The sequence below is a fragment of the Gossypium hirsutum genome, chromosome D01 (genome assembly GCF_007990345.1).
Source record: "Gossypium hirsutum isolate 1008001.06 chromosome D01, Gossypium_hirsutum_v2.1, whole genome shotgun sequence".
Lineage (NCBI taxonomy): Eukaryota > Viridiplantae > Streptophyta > Magnoliopsida > Malvales > Malvaceae > Gossypium > Gossypium hirsutum.
The window spans coordinates 11,252,338-11,271,497 of NC_053437.1; the positions used below are offsets into that span (position 1 = coordinate 11,252,338).

The window sequence follows — 19,160 nt, forward strand, 5'->3', positions numbered from 1 at the left end:
GCTAGTCCAACAATTAGTCTTTGATGGAGTTGTCACTATTAATTATGTGAGGTCAAGTAAAAATTTGGCGGATCCTTTGACAAAAAGTCTTGTTAGAGATGCAATAAAAAAACCTCAAAAGGGATAGGACTCAAGCCCATTAATTAAAGTCACCAATGATGGAAACTCGACTCAACTCTTGGTATAACGTCAAGTCTTGAGTTCAATGAGACAAAGTACATCATTAGTATGTGACTATAGCACTATAAATAAATCCATCCTAGGATTAAAGTGTTAGGTACTTGTAATGATAGGGAAAAGATGAGTAATGTACTTTTAATGGACCCATAACATAAATATGTTAGAGTGTTATAATTACGGGAACACTTTTGATGGGATCTACCTATATGAGTGGAAATGTGGCCGCTTCTAGGAGCTTAAGGGCTCGGCTTTGACAACACTCATGAAAAGAGGACACAGACACATGACCATTATAGTGTCCCTATAAACTATGCATTGACCAATGTTGAAATCATTGTGTGAGATGTATTCAGTTAATCAAATGGAATAGTTGGTTCAAACCTTAGTCTACCATGCAATTTCGATTAACTTTAACATATTTTCACTAAGTGAAGGTTCAATCGTAAGACACTTTCATTTATGCAAATTGATTTCCAAGAATATCAACATCTAAAATATTTTGAAAATGAGAGGAGGTTGTTAAAATATTTTCAAATATTTATAGTGTTCCAATAACTATAAATGAATGGGTGTAATTAATCAAAAGATAAATCTTTTGGTCATTGGTCAAAAGTTATATCATTTGATTTTTGAAAAAGAATTATAACTATTCAAACAATGTTATTTGAATAGTTATAATATTAAATGAATAATTATATATTTTTAAAGACATTATTATTTTGAAAGACACCTATTGAAAGATGTCTCTATGAAGAGATATGAAAATTTCTATAAATAAAAATGAGATTTCGTTTGGAAATCACACCAACAAGTTCTAAAAGTTATTTCTATCCTTTCTCATTTTCTAATATTATTAGATTATTCTATAAAGAGTTACTGCAGAAATTCTTTGTAAAAATTGAGTTTCTTGTTATTCATTGCTCAGTGCTTAGTGGACTATTCTCGTCAGTGCAAAATGCAAATAATCATTGACTTTATTGTACCCTCGAGGTTAATTTGCTTGAAACTCTTTTGCACACCGAAGATAGGTGAGGGCGGATATAACTTTAAAGATAGGGTTTGATACACGCCTTTAAGCCTTGTCATATTTCTTCTTTTTTTGTTCGAGTTTTGTTCGTGTGTTCGAGATTTTCCCCACCGGAGATTTGTACTAACAATATATTATAATAAAAGATGTAGTATTACATAATATTATAATATTTAATCATTAATACATATATATAAACTATTAATATATTATATGTAATCACTGAATTTTGTCCTGAAATAATTTCGTATTTTAAAAAAACTGCATTTTTACCTCTAAACTTTTCTAAAATTACATTTTGACTCCTAAATTTTATTAAAATTACATTTCAACCCCTAAATTTTTATAAATTACATTTTGACTCCTAAACTTTCTCAAAATTATATTTTGACCCCTAAACTTTCTTGAAATTACATTTTAGTCCCAAAACTTTTACTGAGTTTACGTTTTGGTTCTTCTGACAGCAACCAGCACAACTTGCGCCTGCAACGGTGGCGGCCGGCCTACCCCTCCCTAGCCACCTGCAACCTGCAAAAAAAGGAGAAGAAAAATCAACAATTTAAGAGGGGTTTTAAACCCCCAAAATTTGGAGCCAAGCAAGGAAGCAAAAAAAAATCAAATTTTGAGAAAAAAAAATCAAAAACAGCAGCAAACAAGCCCCACACCGCCGTGTCCACCGCCGTCCCTCACCACCAGCCGTCGTTGTCCTCCTACCTATCAAAGACAAATAGAGCCAACAAATAAAAAGTAAAGCAAAGACACAAAAATAAAAAATAAAAAAAGCAAAGAAAGAAAAGAAAAGAAAAGAAAGAAAAGAAAAAGAAGAAAAGAGGGGAGAGGAGAGCTCCTCCGCCGCCGTCGACCGTCGCATCGGGCTGGGAGGAGCACCGTCGGGGGCTGATCGGGAAAGAAGGAAAGGAAGAAAAAAGAAAAAAAGAAGAAGAAAGAAAGAAGAAAGAAGAAAAAAAGAAAAAGAAAAAAGAAAATAATTTTTTTAATCGGGCCGACCTGACCCGACCCGGCCGACCCGAGAACCGACCTGCAGCAGCCAGCAGCCCATCAGCGCCCAGGCCTAGAGAGCAGCCCAGAAAAAAAAACAAAACAGAAAAAAAGAAGAAGAAGAAAGCAGGCCATTTTTGGGCAGCCCAGCAGGCCCATTTGTGCACCAGCCTAGGCCCACCAGCAGGCTCAGCAGGCTAGGCCTGACCAACGGCCCAGCAGGCCCAAAAGAGGTAGGCCAGAAAAAAAGAAAGGAAGAGAAAAAAAAGAGAGAGAAAAAAAAAGGAAAAAGAAAGAGAAAAAGAAAAAAGGTTCAATTTGGGTAACCCGTTCGACGAAGCTCGTGTTTTGGGATCTTTTCGGTAATTTAGTTTATTTCACTTTTAATTTAATGCTCGTATTTTATGCTATTTTGTTTTAATATTATTAATACTTTATGCATTTTTATATTTTATATTTATATTTTTAATTTAATCCAATTTTAATTTTATTTTATTTTAAATAATTTTAATAAATAAGGCAACGAATCGATTTAACATAAAATCGTTGATTTCATCGCTTTGTTGGATGAATATCACCGGTTTGCGTTAAACTCGATACGCCCTTTTAAAAATCGAAAATATTCAAAAAAATTTGTGTTTTCGAAAAAAATTCTCGTTTTTCGAAATTTTTGTGTCTTCAAAATTTTTTTCTCGTGTTTCAAAAAATATTCGTGTTTTCAAAAATAAGGCAACGAATCGATTTGACACTAATTCGTTGATTCCATTGCTATGTTGAGTGAATATCACCGGTTCGTGTTAAATAGGATACGTACTTAATAAAAAATCAAAAAATTTGTGTAAAAAAAATCTTCGTGGTTTCAAAAATATTCGTGTTTTAAAAAAATAAAAATAAAAATAAAAAAGAATCCGTTTTTTAAAATTTTTCATGTTTTCAAAAAATTCTCGTGTTTTAAAAAAAATTCCATTTTTCAAAATTTTTCGTGTTTTCAAAAAATTCCTATGTTTCAAAAATCTTCGTGTTTTCAAAAGTTTCGGTGTTTTCAAAAATTTTCATGTTTTCAAAAATTCCCGTGTTTTAAAAATTTCCATGTTTTCAAAAATTTGTGTTTTAAAATTTTTCGTGCTTCAAAAAGAAAATTCGTGTTTTCAAAAAAAAATTCTCGTGTTTCAAAATTTTCGTGTTTTTTAAAAAAAATTCGTGTTTCTAAAATTCTGTTGTTTTAAAAAGTTTCGTGTTTTAAAAAAAAAAGGTTGCGTTTCAAAATTCTCGTGTTTCAATTGGATCACGATTAAATATTAAATTGAACTCGTATTTTTGAAAATTAAGACAACACGCGTTTAACGAGATACCAATTTTGGGCGTCGCGAGGGTGCTAATACCTTCCTCACACGTAACCGACTCCCGAACTCTAATTTTCTCTGGATTTTCACGTAGACCTAAAATTACCTCTTTTTTTAGAAAAAATTGAAAAATAATTTTTCCTTTAAAAAAAAAGAGAATTTGTTAGGTGTCCGATCACACCTAGAAAAAAGATCGGTGGCGACTCATTTTTCAAATAAAATCGAGATTCTGTTTTTAAATTTTCAATAATTACTTCGACTAGCGCCCGTGCTAAAATTTTTACGTCGCTACATTATATATGATATGATATAATATAGCATTATATAATATAGTAAGAGGATTAATTTTCAAATATACGGAGAGAATAGTGATTTAGAACATATTTCAACCAATATAATAATAAACAATAATAATTAATAATTAATATATTGTTTTTTACTATTACACTATGTGATATAACAATATATAATGTAATAATATCTTTTAAACTATTAATACATATATATGACTATTAATTGGTCCAAAATCAAAATTGAATTTACCATATGATTTACTTGAATTAGCTCGATTTGATTGATTAAGTTGGTTTTAACAACTAACTATAATAGACGATATACTATTATTATATTATAGATTATATTTAAAGATATAGTATCAATAGTTACGTATAATTTGTTATATTATAATACATGTGTATAACTAGTAATATATAAATTATTATTAAAAAAATTAACATTTTAATAAAATATTATTTTTATTAAATTAAATTTTGAATTGGGTTTTAACTTTTATAAATTGTATTTGAGTACTGGGTTTAATTTCATTTCATTTTGTACCTGAGATTTGGGGTATAAATAATTTTTTTCTTTGGATAATAATAAATATATTGTTTCAGTTTGGACTTAGGATAATATATTTGAGTTTTAGAATAAATATTTTAGAATATAAGTATTAAGTTTATAAATTTAATAAAAAAAAGTTATTCAATTAATCAATATAATATAATTTTTTTTTGGTATAATTAAGGTTTCCTCCACGTCCATTTTACAGTCCATAAAGATTAACACTTTCGAAGATATGCGGTTGCCCCTTCCAAAAATATTGTTTTCAAGATTCAAACTTTACAATGTGTCTTACCACTTCATACAACATTTGTTGGTGTCAATATAACATAATAATAGATAATAAAGGATATCTTGGTCAATTCAAATACATATGATATAATAATAAATTTTACATACAATTAACAATTTAATTATTTTATATAAAATAACTCTATTATATATATATATATATGTTTTTTTTAAGACAAATATGAATTGAGTTGTCATCCTATAAAAACAAAATGAATTATTAAATTCAAAATTAAAATATTTATAATTTTTAGATTTAGTCGATTTCTTTCTCAGATTTAGATTTTTTAAACTCGGATTCTTTTGAGTTGGAAATTTTTCTAAGTTTAAATATTTTTCGATTAGTAAAATTTAAAATGGTGAGTAGAGTATAAATGAAATAATAACATCATCATCATAGCGAAACATGCTGTCGTTATTTAGGTGTTTAGAAAATCTATTGTTAGAAAGTCTTACACGTTGTTATGTTGGCTTACAGACAATTTACTTGTTAAACTTTACAACTATAATTAACTGCTTCCTTGTATTAAGGTTCTGACTTGACTTTTCATTTCTTTTTCTTTTTCTTTTTTTATTTCTCTACTTGTCCAATTTATAATAATATCAATAATAAACCCAAATTCTGTCATGCTTTTGTGTTAATGATGTCATTACACTTTTGAACCTATGACTAGAAGGCCACAAAATAAAAAGCATAATGATTTTCTTTGTCCTCCAACTTTATAGAAAAATTCATTTTAGCCCTCCATTCAATTTTTTCGCCCCTTTGAACTTGTATTTTTTTTGTCAAATCACCACAAAATGTATGAAAATTTTAATTTTTGTTAATTCTGCTAACGTGGCATATACATGGATAGCTATACGGATAACATATTAGCATTTAATTAATTTTTAAATTTTTAAAAAATTCAAAAAAATATTTTTTTTATAAATTTTTAAATAAATTTAATAATCTTTTAAAAAAAATTAATTTTTGTACGCCACATCAACAAAATTAAAAAATATTAACTTTTTCATCTAATTTTGAGTGTAATTTGCAATAAATAAATAAAATTAAAGATTAAAAAAATTAAACAAAAAGCTAAAATGATATTTTTATAAAATTAGAGAATCCAATCAATCATCATGACAAAATAAAAATCCCACCTCCCAAACTGTAAGCTCCACAAAGTACCAAAATCCTATTGGACCCTCTCCCACCAAAGTCCATGGTTCACCACTATGAGAACAATTATCATTAAATATCAACTTAATTTTCATGGTTCATCATGATCATGCAACTAATTTAGCATTTAATTTTCATTAATTAGATGGTTTTTGATGATTTTTTTGGGGTGGGGGCAGTGAACCCTAAAATAACCCAAAAAGAAATATATATATTTTTTCGTTTTATCTAATAAAATCAATTAAAATCATACAACTTAATTTCGATCTCAAAAAATTATAAATATAAAAATTATTAAAATAATGAAATTATATTTTAATTCTTATAAAAGCATACAACTTAATTTCGGTCCCCAAAAACTTTTTTTAGCTTTATCATTAGGAATCAAACCCATAACCATATAATTAAGGGATGAAATAAGCAATCACCACGCAACATTTTATAATTAAAATAAATATTTAATATATAAATTAAATTCTCATTTGAAACAAGATAATATTAAGCATAAATTAAAAGAGGGCATTAAGAATATAACAATTTAATCAAATTGTAATAGTTTATTTTTAAAAAATATTTTTTTTTATAATTCCCATTAATAATTAATTTTTATTTACAGGCCCAACAATACATCTTTTATTAACAATTCTTTCCTTCTAGAAAGTATATAATATAATTTCCAAAAATTATATACATTAAAAAAAAAGCACAATCAATCATTTTCTTATTTTCCAAAATAATTAATTTTGAAAATTTATTGCATATGTTACATCTGGCTGTTATAAAAAAGGTATGTTGATTATTAAAGATGATTCAAAGTTCTCACAAAAAAGAAAGAAAAAAAAAACTATTTAAAGTTTTGCCAGTTAAAATTTTCTAGAGGAAGCAGTATATCTTCAAGTGCGATTAAATTTTAACGTTATAAAAAAAAGTATAATAATACTTTTAAACCTCAATGTTTATAATTGTTTTTCAATCTGGTCTTTACTTTTTAAAAGTACATAAACAGTTATTAAAAAAATATTTTAAAAAATATTTTCAATAAAAACTATTTAAAATAAAAATAATATGAAAAATATAAAATTTTCCGAAAATTCAAAAAAATTATTTGCTCCATAAATAATAAAATTTCTCTAAACTTTAAACTATTCATTCCGTTGATATTAAATAAAATTTAAACAAGAATTTTCTATTTTAAATCATATTAATTAAAAATATTTTTTAAATAGTGATACATGTTCCCAATCGCTTCAAATAAAACAAAATTTTAAAACTTTTATTTAAATATTTAAACTATAATATGAAGTGGATATGCAACTACCAAATATTCATCGTAACCAAGAAAGATTTAAGGTATAGTATAATCTCACTTCATGTACTGTAAATAAAAGATGATTTGGTGCTTGCTAGGCTTATGCTATTCTTTATTAATCCTTTAATACTATTAATTAAAATTATTTAAAATGATGTTTTAAAATTTTAATTTTCAAGAGTTTTTAATTTTTAAAATATTTTTTTATAATTTTTATGTACTTTTAAAGAGTAAGGATCAAATTGATAAAAAATATAAATATTGAATGCTAAAAGAATTATTTTAACTTTTTTTTTTTATAACGAACACGTAAATAAAATTAACAGATATATTTCATTGTATTATGATTCATTTCCCATAAAACAGAGACATAAAGTGATTGTGGTATGGACTCGTGGGAGAAAGTATACCCCAAATTAGAATCTATTTATTTTTATGCCGTGTGGGACTTAATTTCGATCATCAATTTTAGTAATAAGGAATCTAAATTTACATAAACCATATTCCTTGCTTTAGAATTTCCTTTTTCTTGGGTCCAAAAAGAGTGAACAAAAAAACATTATTCGAAGTTGCCTACTTTTTCATTGAAATTTAAATTTGTGATTTGCCTCATTTGAATTTTTGATGGACTTCCATGTTGAATCTTGATGTGATTAGCTAGATATTTTGGCTAATCGATAACAAAAAATATTCAAGTTGATATAAAAAATAAATACAACAATTTTAAGTTTATTTAATTATAAGGTATTTGTGTTTTTTTTTTAAATTTTCTATATTCATTTTACTATATATGTTTAAAGATCATGATTGTCATTTTCAGTAATTTTATTTTCAAAAACTCAACACTTATCTATTGCTATTGTAATTTTGTTTAGGTTTAATGATAAATTTGGCCACTAACGTTTGCATGTTTTGTCAAAATGGCTCTAATTGTGTTTTTTGAGCTTTTCTGGCCATCAATCTTTTTTTTTTCAATTTGTTTTTTCTAACAAATTTAATGAATAAATTTAAGGTTTCAAAGTTTCTTTTCTTTCAAAAGGTTTTAATTTTTCATACGTTTGTCTACTGAGAAGATTTTCTACCAAGTTAATTTTTTATAGATAATTATGTTTATTTTATTTAAATTAAGAGTTATTTTTTAAATTTATGTATTATTTATTTTATTATTTTCTACATATAATTATCTTATTAGGTTATCTAAGTAATAAATTACATCTCAATAAAAATATTCTACATCATTCTCGTTAATTTTCTTTTAATGGTGCTTTCATTAAACCTGTTAGGAAAAATAGATTGAAAAAAAAATAAAGATCGATGGCAAAAAAAGACTCAATTAAGACTATTTTAACAAAATATGCAAACGTTAAAAGTCAAATTTGTCGGTTTATAATAAAACTTGAATGCTTTTCTTGTAGGAATCAAAATTGGTTGTCTTTCATTATATGCAAAGATGCGCGATAAGGTTGTTATTTATAGTAAAATAAACCTACAACTATTCTAGTGAAAATTTCATTTATTTAAATTTTTTAAAAAAAGTAAAAGATATTTTAGGAAAATATTTGCCATAATTCCACCCTATTGGTGCAATTTTTAGTTTGATATAGAGCAAAAGAAATTTATGTTTGCAAGCTGGGTACAACAACAGTATGAGACTAAAAGATCAAAAATGAATAAAGGAAAGGGGAATTTATAATGCAATAAATTCCTAGCATGACAGAGTCTTATTTATGTAGAGTATTTTTAGAAAAAGAAATTATGATCATAAAACCTATAATCCAATTCACATACCAAAGCTTGTTTTGGAAGGGAAAAAGAAAAGGAATTCATTGTACCGAAAAATACCAAACCTAATCAATGATTCAACTCGTTTAAGGGTTTTGAAAATTGAAGAAGATATAAACTGGGTCCAACTTATTCCCCTTTCCGCAGGGGAATAAGGCAAAGAACAGCCACTCCCCTAAAATACCACCACATGCTGACTTGGGCGGTAATAGACAAAATCTAATGTTTATTTCGTTTAATTTAATTTTAAAATTTTAAAATATAAAAATAACAAATGAATATGGAAGAGAATATCCCCCCTATCATATTTGTGGACCAATACTTTCAATTTGTCCACCAAAATCTATGCCCTCTCCCCTGCCTCCTTATTATTCATAGATGGACCCCACTTACGATAATCATTGGTCCAAGTCATACCATCATATGGACCCTTATTCGACACGTGTCTATCATCTAATGGATGTGATCAAAATTGGCATCATCCCACTTCATGGCCACGCTATGCTGACGTTTTTCCTTCAAACAAACAAAAAAAAAAACACCCAAGTTCCCCTTAAGCTCAAGGAAAGTTCCATGGCCCATGTGGGTCTTATTTGGCCTCCAACACTTCCCCTTTGACCTTCCAAAATACTTTACTGTTAACAATCTTGATTTCACTATCAAAGTTTCCCTTTATATATTCATTCGAATTCTTCACCTTTTCCTTCACAAACTTGTAACCAAGCCAAAACAAGCTTTCAAAACTCTTTTAGCTGAAAACAAACAGACAACAAGAAAGAAAGGAAAATGCCTGAGAAAGAGGGTTCATGTGTTGGTTTGAATGAGCCAAGATTGGTGGTGAGGAAGTTTTTGGCTAGGCCCCAACCTGAAGGAGTTGGTGCAGTAGTGAGAAGAAGCATAGGCCGGTAAGCAATGAAGGAATTTTTTCCATTAAAATGAATGAAAATTTGATGAATTTGAGATGTTTAGATTGAAAGGTATCTTTTGTTTTTTTGCAGGTTTGAGTTGAGATACTTTGATCCTTTCCTTGTTTTGGATGAATTCTCAGGTTAGTCTCTCTGTTTTTTCATAGAAATGTGTTTCCTCTGCTATATATATGTGTGTGTGTATGTATTTGTATATGTACATATTAAAAGGTTTTGGTTTTGAATATTGCAGTGACAACACCTGCTGGATTTCCTGATCATCCACACAGAGGTTTGATTCTTCTCCTTCTATTTGATTTTTTTCTCTCTCAAGAATGTGGACTCTGTTTTTTATCCTTATATCCTCTGTTTTTTTGTTAACAGGATTTGAGACAGTGACCTACATGTTACAGGTACAGAATTTATATTTTATTTTTAATCAAGAACTTGGGTATAAAGCGATTGCTTTATTTGTTTGTATATGTCAAATTTGGATAGAATTAGACATATTTAATAAGGTTTATAACTTGTATAAAAACTTTCCTTAAAGAGGCATTACAAATGGTTGATATATATATATAATAGGGGGCAGTTAAGCATGAAGACTTTGATGGACACAAAGGGACCATTGGAGCTGGTGATCTACAATGGATGACTGCTGGGAGAGGCATTGTGCACTCAGAGATGCCTGCAGCACAAGGAACCCAAAAGGGTCTACAGTTATGGATCAATCTCTCGTCCAAATATAAGATGTAAGTTTTAAGTTTTATTCGTTCAACTTAAGGCTTTGATGTCAAAGAGGTATCGAATTCAGTATCATAGCTTTGCTAATGGTGGATATGGTCAGCCTTTTTGAAATGTTTGAGCCCCATTTTTGAAAAAAAAAAAAAGAAGAAAAGAATCTTTAATCATGAAAAATGGCTTAATGCTTGTTCCACTATGTTACACATGCTGTCAAAAAGTCCTCTGGTTTAATCTTTATGTTCATTTATTTATTTATTCTATAGGATTGAGCCAAGGTATCAAGAAATATCAAGTAAGGACATTGCAGAAGCTACAAAAGATGGGATCAAAGTTAGAGTTATAGCTGGTGAGGCTTTAGGAACTAAGTCAGCAGTTTATACTAGAACCCCAACAATGTACTTGGACTTCACTCTCGAACCGGGAGCACACCTTCAACAGCCAATACCGGAATCGTGGAACGCCTTTGTTTATGTCTTGGAAGGTGAGGGTATCTTTGGCCGGTCGAAATCGTCCCCGGTGAATGCGCACCATCTGCTGCTATTAGGATCCGGGGATGGGTTAGAGGCATGGAACAAGTCCTCTAAATTGCTGAGGTTTATTTTAGTAGGAGGTGAACCATTGTGTGAACCTTTGGTGCAATTTGGACCTTTTGTGATGAACACTCAAGAAGAGATCGATCGGACGATCAACGATTTCGAGAATTACACGAACGGATTCGAGAAAGCCAGGCACTGGAGATCTGAATCTGGTCTTACCCTGGATTTCTGATTCTTGTTTTTTATTTTGTCTAAGAACCAATTGGTTCATTTTGGCAAAGAGTATGGGGGAATTAAACAAAAAAGAATCATTGATATCTTAATAATCTAAATATGTACATTATAGATTATGCTTAGTCAAGGAAGTTTCAATAATCTACTCAATTTGAAGCACTTATTTTATCATCCTACATCCAGTGTAGCCTTGGGATTTTCCAACATCTCTTATCATACACTGCCATTTCCTTTGCGAAATAAAAAATCCAGTAGCCTTAGCTGTTAGTCGAGGTGTTAATGATTCCAATTCGCCTCTATCAGCCTTCTTTTTCCTTCAACTTTATCTTGCTTCACTTTACTTTGATTTTAAATCAAGTTTCTTAAAATTAACCCATATTTCTTTTATTTTTATTTTACAAAAAAACATTTTTTAAAATTAAGATTTAATAATTTAATATATGTTTCTTTTCCCTTTTATTACGATTTTAGATATAGACAATAATATCTTATTTTAAATGTTAGCATTATTATATTATATATTTTAGATAAAAACTAAAGTAATTTTATATATTTTTGTAATTATTTATATTATTAATATTTTAACGATTCAAGTGTTATATTTTATGGCCTATTTATATAGATCATGCATGCCAAATTTGATGTAAATTTAAAACTTCTAACTATTTATTCATGTAGATCAATTCAAAAATTTACATGGATGACAAGTACAATATTAATATATCCAACGGTTGAATTATTAAAATATTAATAATATAAATAATTACGAAAGTGTGTAAAACTACTTAAATTTACGGTGTAGGTTAATCTCTCCCTTAGATTTTTTATGTTACATAAATAGAGAATAAGCCAATTGGACTTAAGTCTTGAATTTTGAAACCTAAATGTGATTTATATTTTAAATGAATTTAATTTTTTTATTTAATCTCATTTATTGAGCCTAATATTTTTTTTCTAAAATTTTAAAATAAAACAACTTTTTTTTTTCTCTAGGCCATTTGTTTCTTATATTTTGTTTTGCTTAGCAGCGGTACTAGTCTCCGGGCTGGCTATCGTCCGCCTTTTTCCTCTCCCATCAACCTTTCTTTCTTCTTCTCATTCACTACACATGTCTTTTCTCTTTTTCAATTTGCAAATCTATTTTGTGGGTATCCTTGTTGTCTTTCACAAGTTGTGATGGATAGATGACGGTGCTTGTCGTTGCTAAAACTCCATCGGCCACCACTAGTTTTTCTTAGAAAGTGGGTGGCTCTTCATCAACTTCTTAATTTGTTTATGTTTTTAGAGTATTCTAGAATAATAAATGATTTCACGTGTCGATTTGGACTCGTGTTATCTTAAGTTTTATATGTTTTTTGTTTGTTTTTTCATTGTTTAATAAGTCTTTAGTTTTAAAAGTTTGTCTGCTCTTGTAGCACTTTTTTAGTCTTGCTTATACATGTAATCTTAGTTTTATAAGTGATTTTAGGGATGATTTTGTTATCGTCCTCTCTAGTTTGGTGAATGCTTAATTCTTTTGTCGATTTTTGCATGTCGCTTTGGACTATTCGGGACTGATTTTCTTATCGTATTAAGTGCTAACAATCACTCCAGATACGTCATACTTGAGTTGTGACAAAGCCAATTGCCAACGCGCTATAATGTTTGATTGATGTTGAGGCTAAAGCCTTTATTATATTGATAAAGATTATCTTTCACCATCTACAACAAGTGTTTAGTATTTTTTTCTCTATCATTCCATTTATCGAAGGAATGAATAAAATAAAACAACCTTGTTTCCTTAGAAATTAGAATGAATAGTCGGCAGTCAAACAAGGGCAGCTTTGATTATCAGGAGCTTCGCCCATAATATAAAAAAAAGTAGTGACTTTTTTTTAACACATTCAAACTTCACATTACTATATATATATTCTGCTTTTAGTTTAAAAAACAAAATAAAATGAAAACGTTGATAATGTGATAACTAAAAACAGCCAGCTATTCAAATACTGAGAAATTAAATATAGCAGCTAGGTTCAAACTGCTGTTCATTAAAATTGCTAATTATCTGTAAAGGTAGGCACTAGCCAGACTTAGGCCAAACTATAGTTAATTTAAGGCTATTTCTCATTTCCTTAATTTTTAGTTTTCAATATTTCGACAACTCAATAAGTACAACTTTAAGAAGAATAAACACAACTTTTTCTTTCTTCGTGTTGTTGTACAATTTGTTTTTTTATTTGGATTTTTGTTTTGGGCTTTCTAACAAAACTTAGATTTATTTGAATATGGTATATTTAACAAAATTAGAAGTATGAGTTAAGACTTTTAATCGAATTGTTTGGCTAGATAAACATAAAAATTTTATTATTAAAATATTATTTTTTAAAAACAAATATCATATTTATTCAAGAGAGGTTTAGAGCAATTGAAAGATGGATTTATGAAAACTTTTGTTCGAGGATAATTAATAGGATAATTTCAAGTTTTAAATAGGAGTTTAAAGCCTATCAAAATATTGTTGATTGACCACTTGAAGAGGTCTATATAAATAGGTTGTTTTGTGTCGTATATAAAGAGCAGTTTTGGAGTGCCTTTGTTAATAATTTTGGTGTATTTTTGTGGCTATTTTGTGAAACTCATTTACGTATTTATAGATTTATGGAGTATTAGGACTGTAATTACTTTTTTTTACTTAAATTAATAGATGATTCGGATAATTATTGAATAGAATTTGAATATAATAAATAAATAAATAAAGATAGAAGTTAAAAGAACAAAACATGTGTATCTAAATAAAATTACCCAACTTAATTTTTTTAGTTTAAAATTTTGGTTTTCACATTAAACATTGACAATAATAACAGAAGAAACTACCGAAACATGTCAGATAAAAAACACACAACTCTTGCAAAGCAAAGAAATCTGTTTTGTTGTCAAACGAAAGTCATCGAAACTCAATTCCTTAATTTCTCAGACATGAACAAGAAACACGCAACTCTTTTCAAGACCCTCTTAGCTCTCTTTGCTTTAAATTCCATCACACTTTACCTTTACTTCTCCTCCAGCCACCACCACCACGACAACCGCCGTGACACCACCGCTGAGGGTTTCCCCGCTATAATCCCACACCGTGGACCTCATCTCTCAAAGCCCTGGCCGATCATCCCATCCTATCTCCCTTGGTCTTTGACCTCAAACGTACCTTCGAAGTCATGTGAAGCTTATTTTGGGAATGGGTTCACAAAGTCAGCCGATGTTTTGCCGGCAAAAGCCGCCGTGAGATCCGGGTCAAGCTGGTTCAGGTGCCATTACTCGTGGACTTTAAGGAGTTCGATTTGTGAAGGTGGGAAGATAAGGATGGATCCCGGTAAGATTAAGATGTCGAGAGGAGGTGAAAAGCTGGAGGATGTTATTGGTAGAACTGAAGATGAAGAGATGCCTGAGTTTGAAGATGGAGCTTTTGAGGTCGAAGCTGAAGGAAGAGGATCCAGGTCAAAGATCAAGAAGCTTGTCGGGGAGGAGTTTTTGAACGAGTTCTTGCCTGTTGGGAATGTTATGAAACATACTATGAGGGAATTGGTGAGGTCAATTGTTGTTGTGGGTGAAACTGATTTCACTTGCCAAGAGGTTAGATTCCCTTTGATTTCTGTTCTTCGATCTTGATGAAATTAATTTTTCTGGCTGTTAATGGAGGCTCTCAAAGTAAACTGATGTTTGGTGCACATATGGAATATGACTTAATGCAAGTCTGTATGTCAAAACACATGTTTAGGCTATTCTGTTTGTGCCTGTTCTAGGGGGAAAATTAGCTTGTCTTGTCTGGTTTTAGTAGTTTTAACTATTATCTGTTTTCCTTTGTTCTAATGTCTGGGGATTTTTAGATTAATTGGCAGCATTTCAATGCCACCGGTTGCGAGTTTACCGGCATATACATGAACTGAATTTTGCAACTTTGGTTTGAAATAAGTTGGTTAGGAAGTAGAACTTTGATTTAATTTGTAAGTAGATACTAGTTTGGTTGCAGTAGTTGATTGTTCATTAGTACTATCGATTGCTGGTTCTTGGTTTTTTCTCTTTGGACTCTGATTGGAGCTTTGATTTCAGTGGTAGAGGAGCCTACACTTCTGATAACAGATTCGAGTATGCAACCTTTTCCACACCGTGACGGATTGGTACAGCGCTTATGTGTCTTCTAGGGTTACTGGTTTGCCGAATCGGCCGCATTTGGTCTTTGTGGATGGTCATTGTGAGGTTCGGTTTCTATTAATGTCATATTTCTTCACTTTAGAATACTATCATTCTTTTGTTACCATGTTATCGGCTTCTTTTAATGTCATATTATCCTTTCTTGTCCGAATGGAATGGGTGGTTATAGATAGGAATAGAGAGGAATGTTCGGTTAGTGAATAATGAACCATGTATTGGAACCTATCTTACAGGAGGTGAGATAGTCATAGTCCACCTGAATTCCCAATAAAAGGATGAATCCCAAGATACGAATACTATTCATATACATAAACCGTAACCTATGCTCACTGTTTAATTTCTCAACTCTCGACTACGAGGAATCTTCTGTTTGCTATGATTGTAGAGTTTCTATTACATGATAGCCACTGCCCTGCTTTGATACTCCTTGTGTAGAGCTTTTCCTTTTAAGTTGTCCCCCGAGGGTGTAGCATGACATCGGCGATCATCGTTTTCATTATGCTTGCAACAAGAAGTCACATTTTAGGATATTTTGAACATCTGTTTAGTTTAACTATTTGTGTCTATTAAAGGCTTTATTATCCTACAATGGCTGATCTTTTTTTTTTCTTCTTTTCTTGGCTGAATATTTGTAGACACAATTAGAAGAAACATGGAAAGCATTGTTTTCAAGCCTTAGATATGCGAAAAACTTTAGTGGTCCGGTCTGTTTCCGCCATGCTGTTTTATCACCATTAGGATACGAGACTGCATTGTTTAAAGGGCTTAGCGAAGACATAGATTGTCAAGGTGCTTCTGCACATGATCTATGGCAAAGCCCCGATGACAAAAAAACTGCTCGGTTATCTGAGTTTGGAGAAATGATCAGAGACGCTTTTGGATTTCCTGTAAACAGACATCATTCTGATAAGACAGTCTCGGGTCATTATAACATCCTCTTTGTCCGTCGAGAAGATTATTTAGCCCATCCACGCCATCGAGGTAAAGTTGAATCAAGACTAAGCAATGAACAAGAAGTGTTTGATTCACTACAGAAATGGGCATCTGATCATCAGGAATGCAAAGTAAACCTTGTCAACGGGTTATTTGCGCACATGTCCATGAAGGAACAGGTCAGAGCCATTCAGGATGCTTCGGTTATTATCGGTGCTCACGGTGCTGGTCTAACACATATAGTGTCTGCAACGCCGAACACCGTGATTCTCGAAATTATTAGCAGCTTTTTCAGACGGCCTCACTTTCAATTGATCGCCCAATGGAAAGGATTGGAATATCATGCCATTAACCTTGACGGATCGTATGCCAATCCAGGAGTTGTCATCGATCGGCTTAACAAGATAATGAGGAGTCTCAGGTGCTAAGAAATTATTCTTTTTTCCAGATTTTATTTCCAATCCGGCACTTAAGGAAGAAACATAGAAGAGATTGTTTTCCTTTCAACAGACTGTTTTCATAGCCAAGTTAACTGAAAAGAATGTTCTATAGGAACAGCAGAAAGGAGACGGTGAAACCATTCCGGTTGGTGATTGATTTCGGCATTGTTCATCTGTTGGTAGATGGAAAATTTTTGGGTCTGATAGGTCATCTTTGAAATGTAAGATTACACATTATTTGTTTTCTATCATCTTAATCTGTGAATGAGATGGGATATTGAAGATTATTGTATTATAACACTCTGATGTATCTTGCAATGAATTCAGGATGAAATTCTGGATTTCTTAGCTAAGATCTTATACGTAGCATTATGTTGCTCGGACTCGTATATGGGTGTTGCGAATACGTCTCTAGATGTTCAACTCGTCAATTGAATTAAACTCTACACTCGAGATATGTCACAAAAAGATCAAAAAGAGGATACTTGAGAAGCCTCCGTAAAAGTATCACAAAATCCCTTTGATTATATTTTAATTCATTTATTGAAAAAAGAAGAAGATAAATTAACCCTTGTACCTTAGATAAATAAGCAAAACAGCTTCTTCATCAAAATTTGATGATTATATATAAGATACGGTAATGAGTTTAATCCTCAACCTATATATATTTATTCAATTTTATTCCTATTCTTTTATTAAAAGTAAATTAAAATTTTTTAAAACTAACCAAACTAAAGGGTTAAAAAAATCTTAATAACAAATTTTTAAAAAATTAATTAAGCCTTTTAAAATTTTAAAGTTATTAAAAACCATAAAAATTATAAACAAGATTTATAAAAAAATTATAAAATTATAAAAACTTTATTAAAAATAACAATATCAAACTATTAAAATATAATAGTTATAAGATTTTTTTTTCTAAAAATGATCCCTACCTTTTTATTGGGTCGGTATTGTTATTTTTAAATAAAATTTTATATAAAATTTTTGTAACTTTTTTTTATAAATTGCGTTTATAATTTGTATGGTTTTTTTAATAATTTTTAAATTTTAAAAGGGTTTAATTAATTTTTTAAAATTTGTTATTAAGACCTTTTTGAAGCAAAATTAGGCATATATGCCACTTAAAAAAATATTTAGGGTTTTTCGTTGTTTCATTTGAAATTTAAGTAAATAGGCCGATTTTGGGATAAGTGATAAAAATGCTCTTTGTAGGAACCATTTTTAGATGGCATGGTAGGAGGAGGAAACTTGGGTGACATGGCAAGAGAGAGGATGAAAGTGAGCTAAAAAAAATTAACGACTAGATTGAATTCTAAAAAGTCAAGAATCTTGAGATAAAGTTTTCTAAAAACTCAATAATCTCAGGATAAAATTTACGCCCCATCTTTTCCGTGGCAGATGGAATACTATCTTAAAAACTTTTCAAAAAAAATGTTTCTTGTTAGAAGTGTTTTTTTGACTTGTCATGTCCGATATTTTCCAACATTTTCAAATTTGTTTCATATTTGTTGATAGAGTTTCCTATAAAATGAAGATTGATATGAAGAGGTTTTTATAGTTAAATTTTGAGCAAAAGATTTGAATGTTAAGGAGAAGATTGTTGATGTTAAAAATCTGAAGTTCAAAAACCAATTCAACAAAGTAAATTAATTCAAGTAACTTTAGTGTCGTTCCTTGAATTTGGTTAATGAGTATTTATTTTTATGTATAATGTTTTTGTTTCAATTTTATATTGAACATGTGAAACAAGTTTTTTTTTTGGCAAATATGAGTAGACGAATTAGAGCAATTATTTATTACGATGGTCAAATTTGTGACACTAAAATTGAGGTCGTTTTTGTATCAGCCCAATCTACAAAATTGGCTTTCAAACGGAGCATCAAATTAAATGAGCTTCTGTCAAGAATTAGAAGAAAAGTCTCGACTTCAAGCCGAAAGAGAATTTAGAGCTTGAAATATAGATATCTAACGTCAATGAACCCTCATAGATATGATACATTTGAGCTCAAAGGCAACATGGATGTCAAGTTAATATTTGATACGCATTGCTCAATTGGAAATGACATATTAGAGTTATATGCCCAATTTTTCGATTTAGAGGAAGGTGATCCGAGTTTGACAACAGTTCCAGTTAATTTGTTTCGGGAATAGGAAGTAGAAAGTCCAACCACATAGTTGTATGGTGGTTTCATAGCGTTGTTACAAAGCTCGTATTAGGGAATGCCAAAATTATCGATG

The 19,160-nt window shown here is 30.0% G+C and overlaps 2 protein-coding genes across 2 annotated transcripts; both read left to right on the forward strand.

The window, feature by feature from the left end:
* The first annotated feature begins 9,573 nt into the window (after nt 1-9,573).
* Nucleotides 9,574-11,534, forward strand: LOC107921977 (pirin-like protein). Its single transcript, XM_016851775.2, has 6 exons — nt 9,574-9,844; nt 9,938-9,987; nt 10,098-10,136; nt 10,229-10,257; nt 10,430-10,596; nt 10,852-11,534. Exons 1-6 carry the CDS (start codon nt 9,726-9,728, stop codon nt 11,354-11,356), a joined length of 909 nt encoding a protein of 302 aa, XP_016707264.1. The 5' UTR covers nt 9,574-9,725; the 3' UTR covers nt 11,357-11,534.
* A 2,692-nt stretch (nt 11,535-14,226) lies between these two features.
* LOC107922453 (beta-1,2-xylosyltransferase) lies at nt 14,227-17,260 on the forward strand. The gene is given in 5 exon segments (XM_041087035.1): nt 14,227-14,959; nt 15,034-15,042; nt 15,445-15,472; nt 15,474-15,591; nt 16,182-17,260. Coding segments are annotated over 5 exon segments (1,524 nt in total). The 5' UTR covers nt 14,227-14,316; the 3' UTR covers nt 16,908-17,260.
* The last annotated feature ends 1,900 nt before the right edge of the window (nt 17,261-19,160 follow it).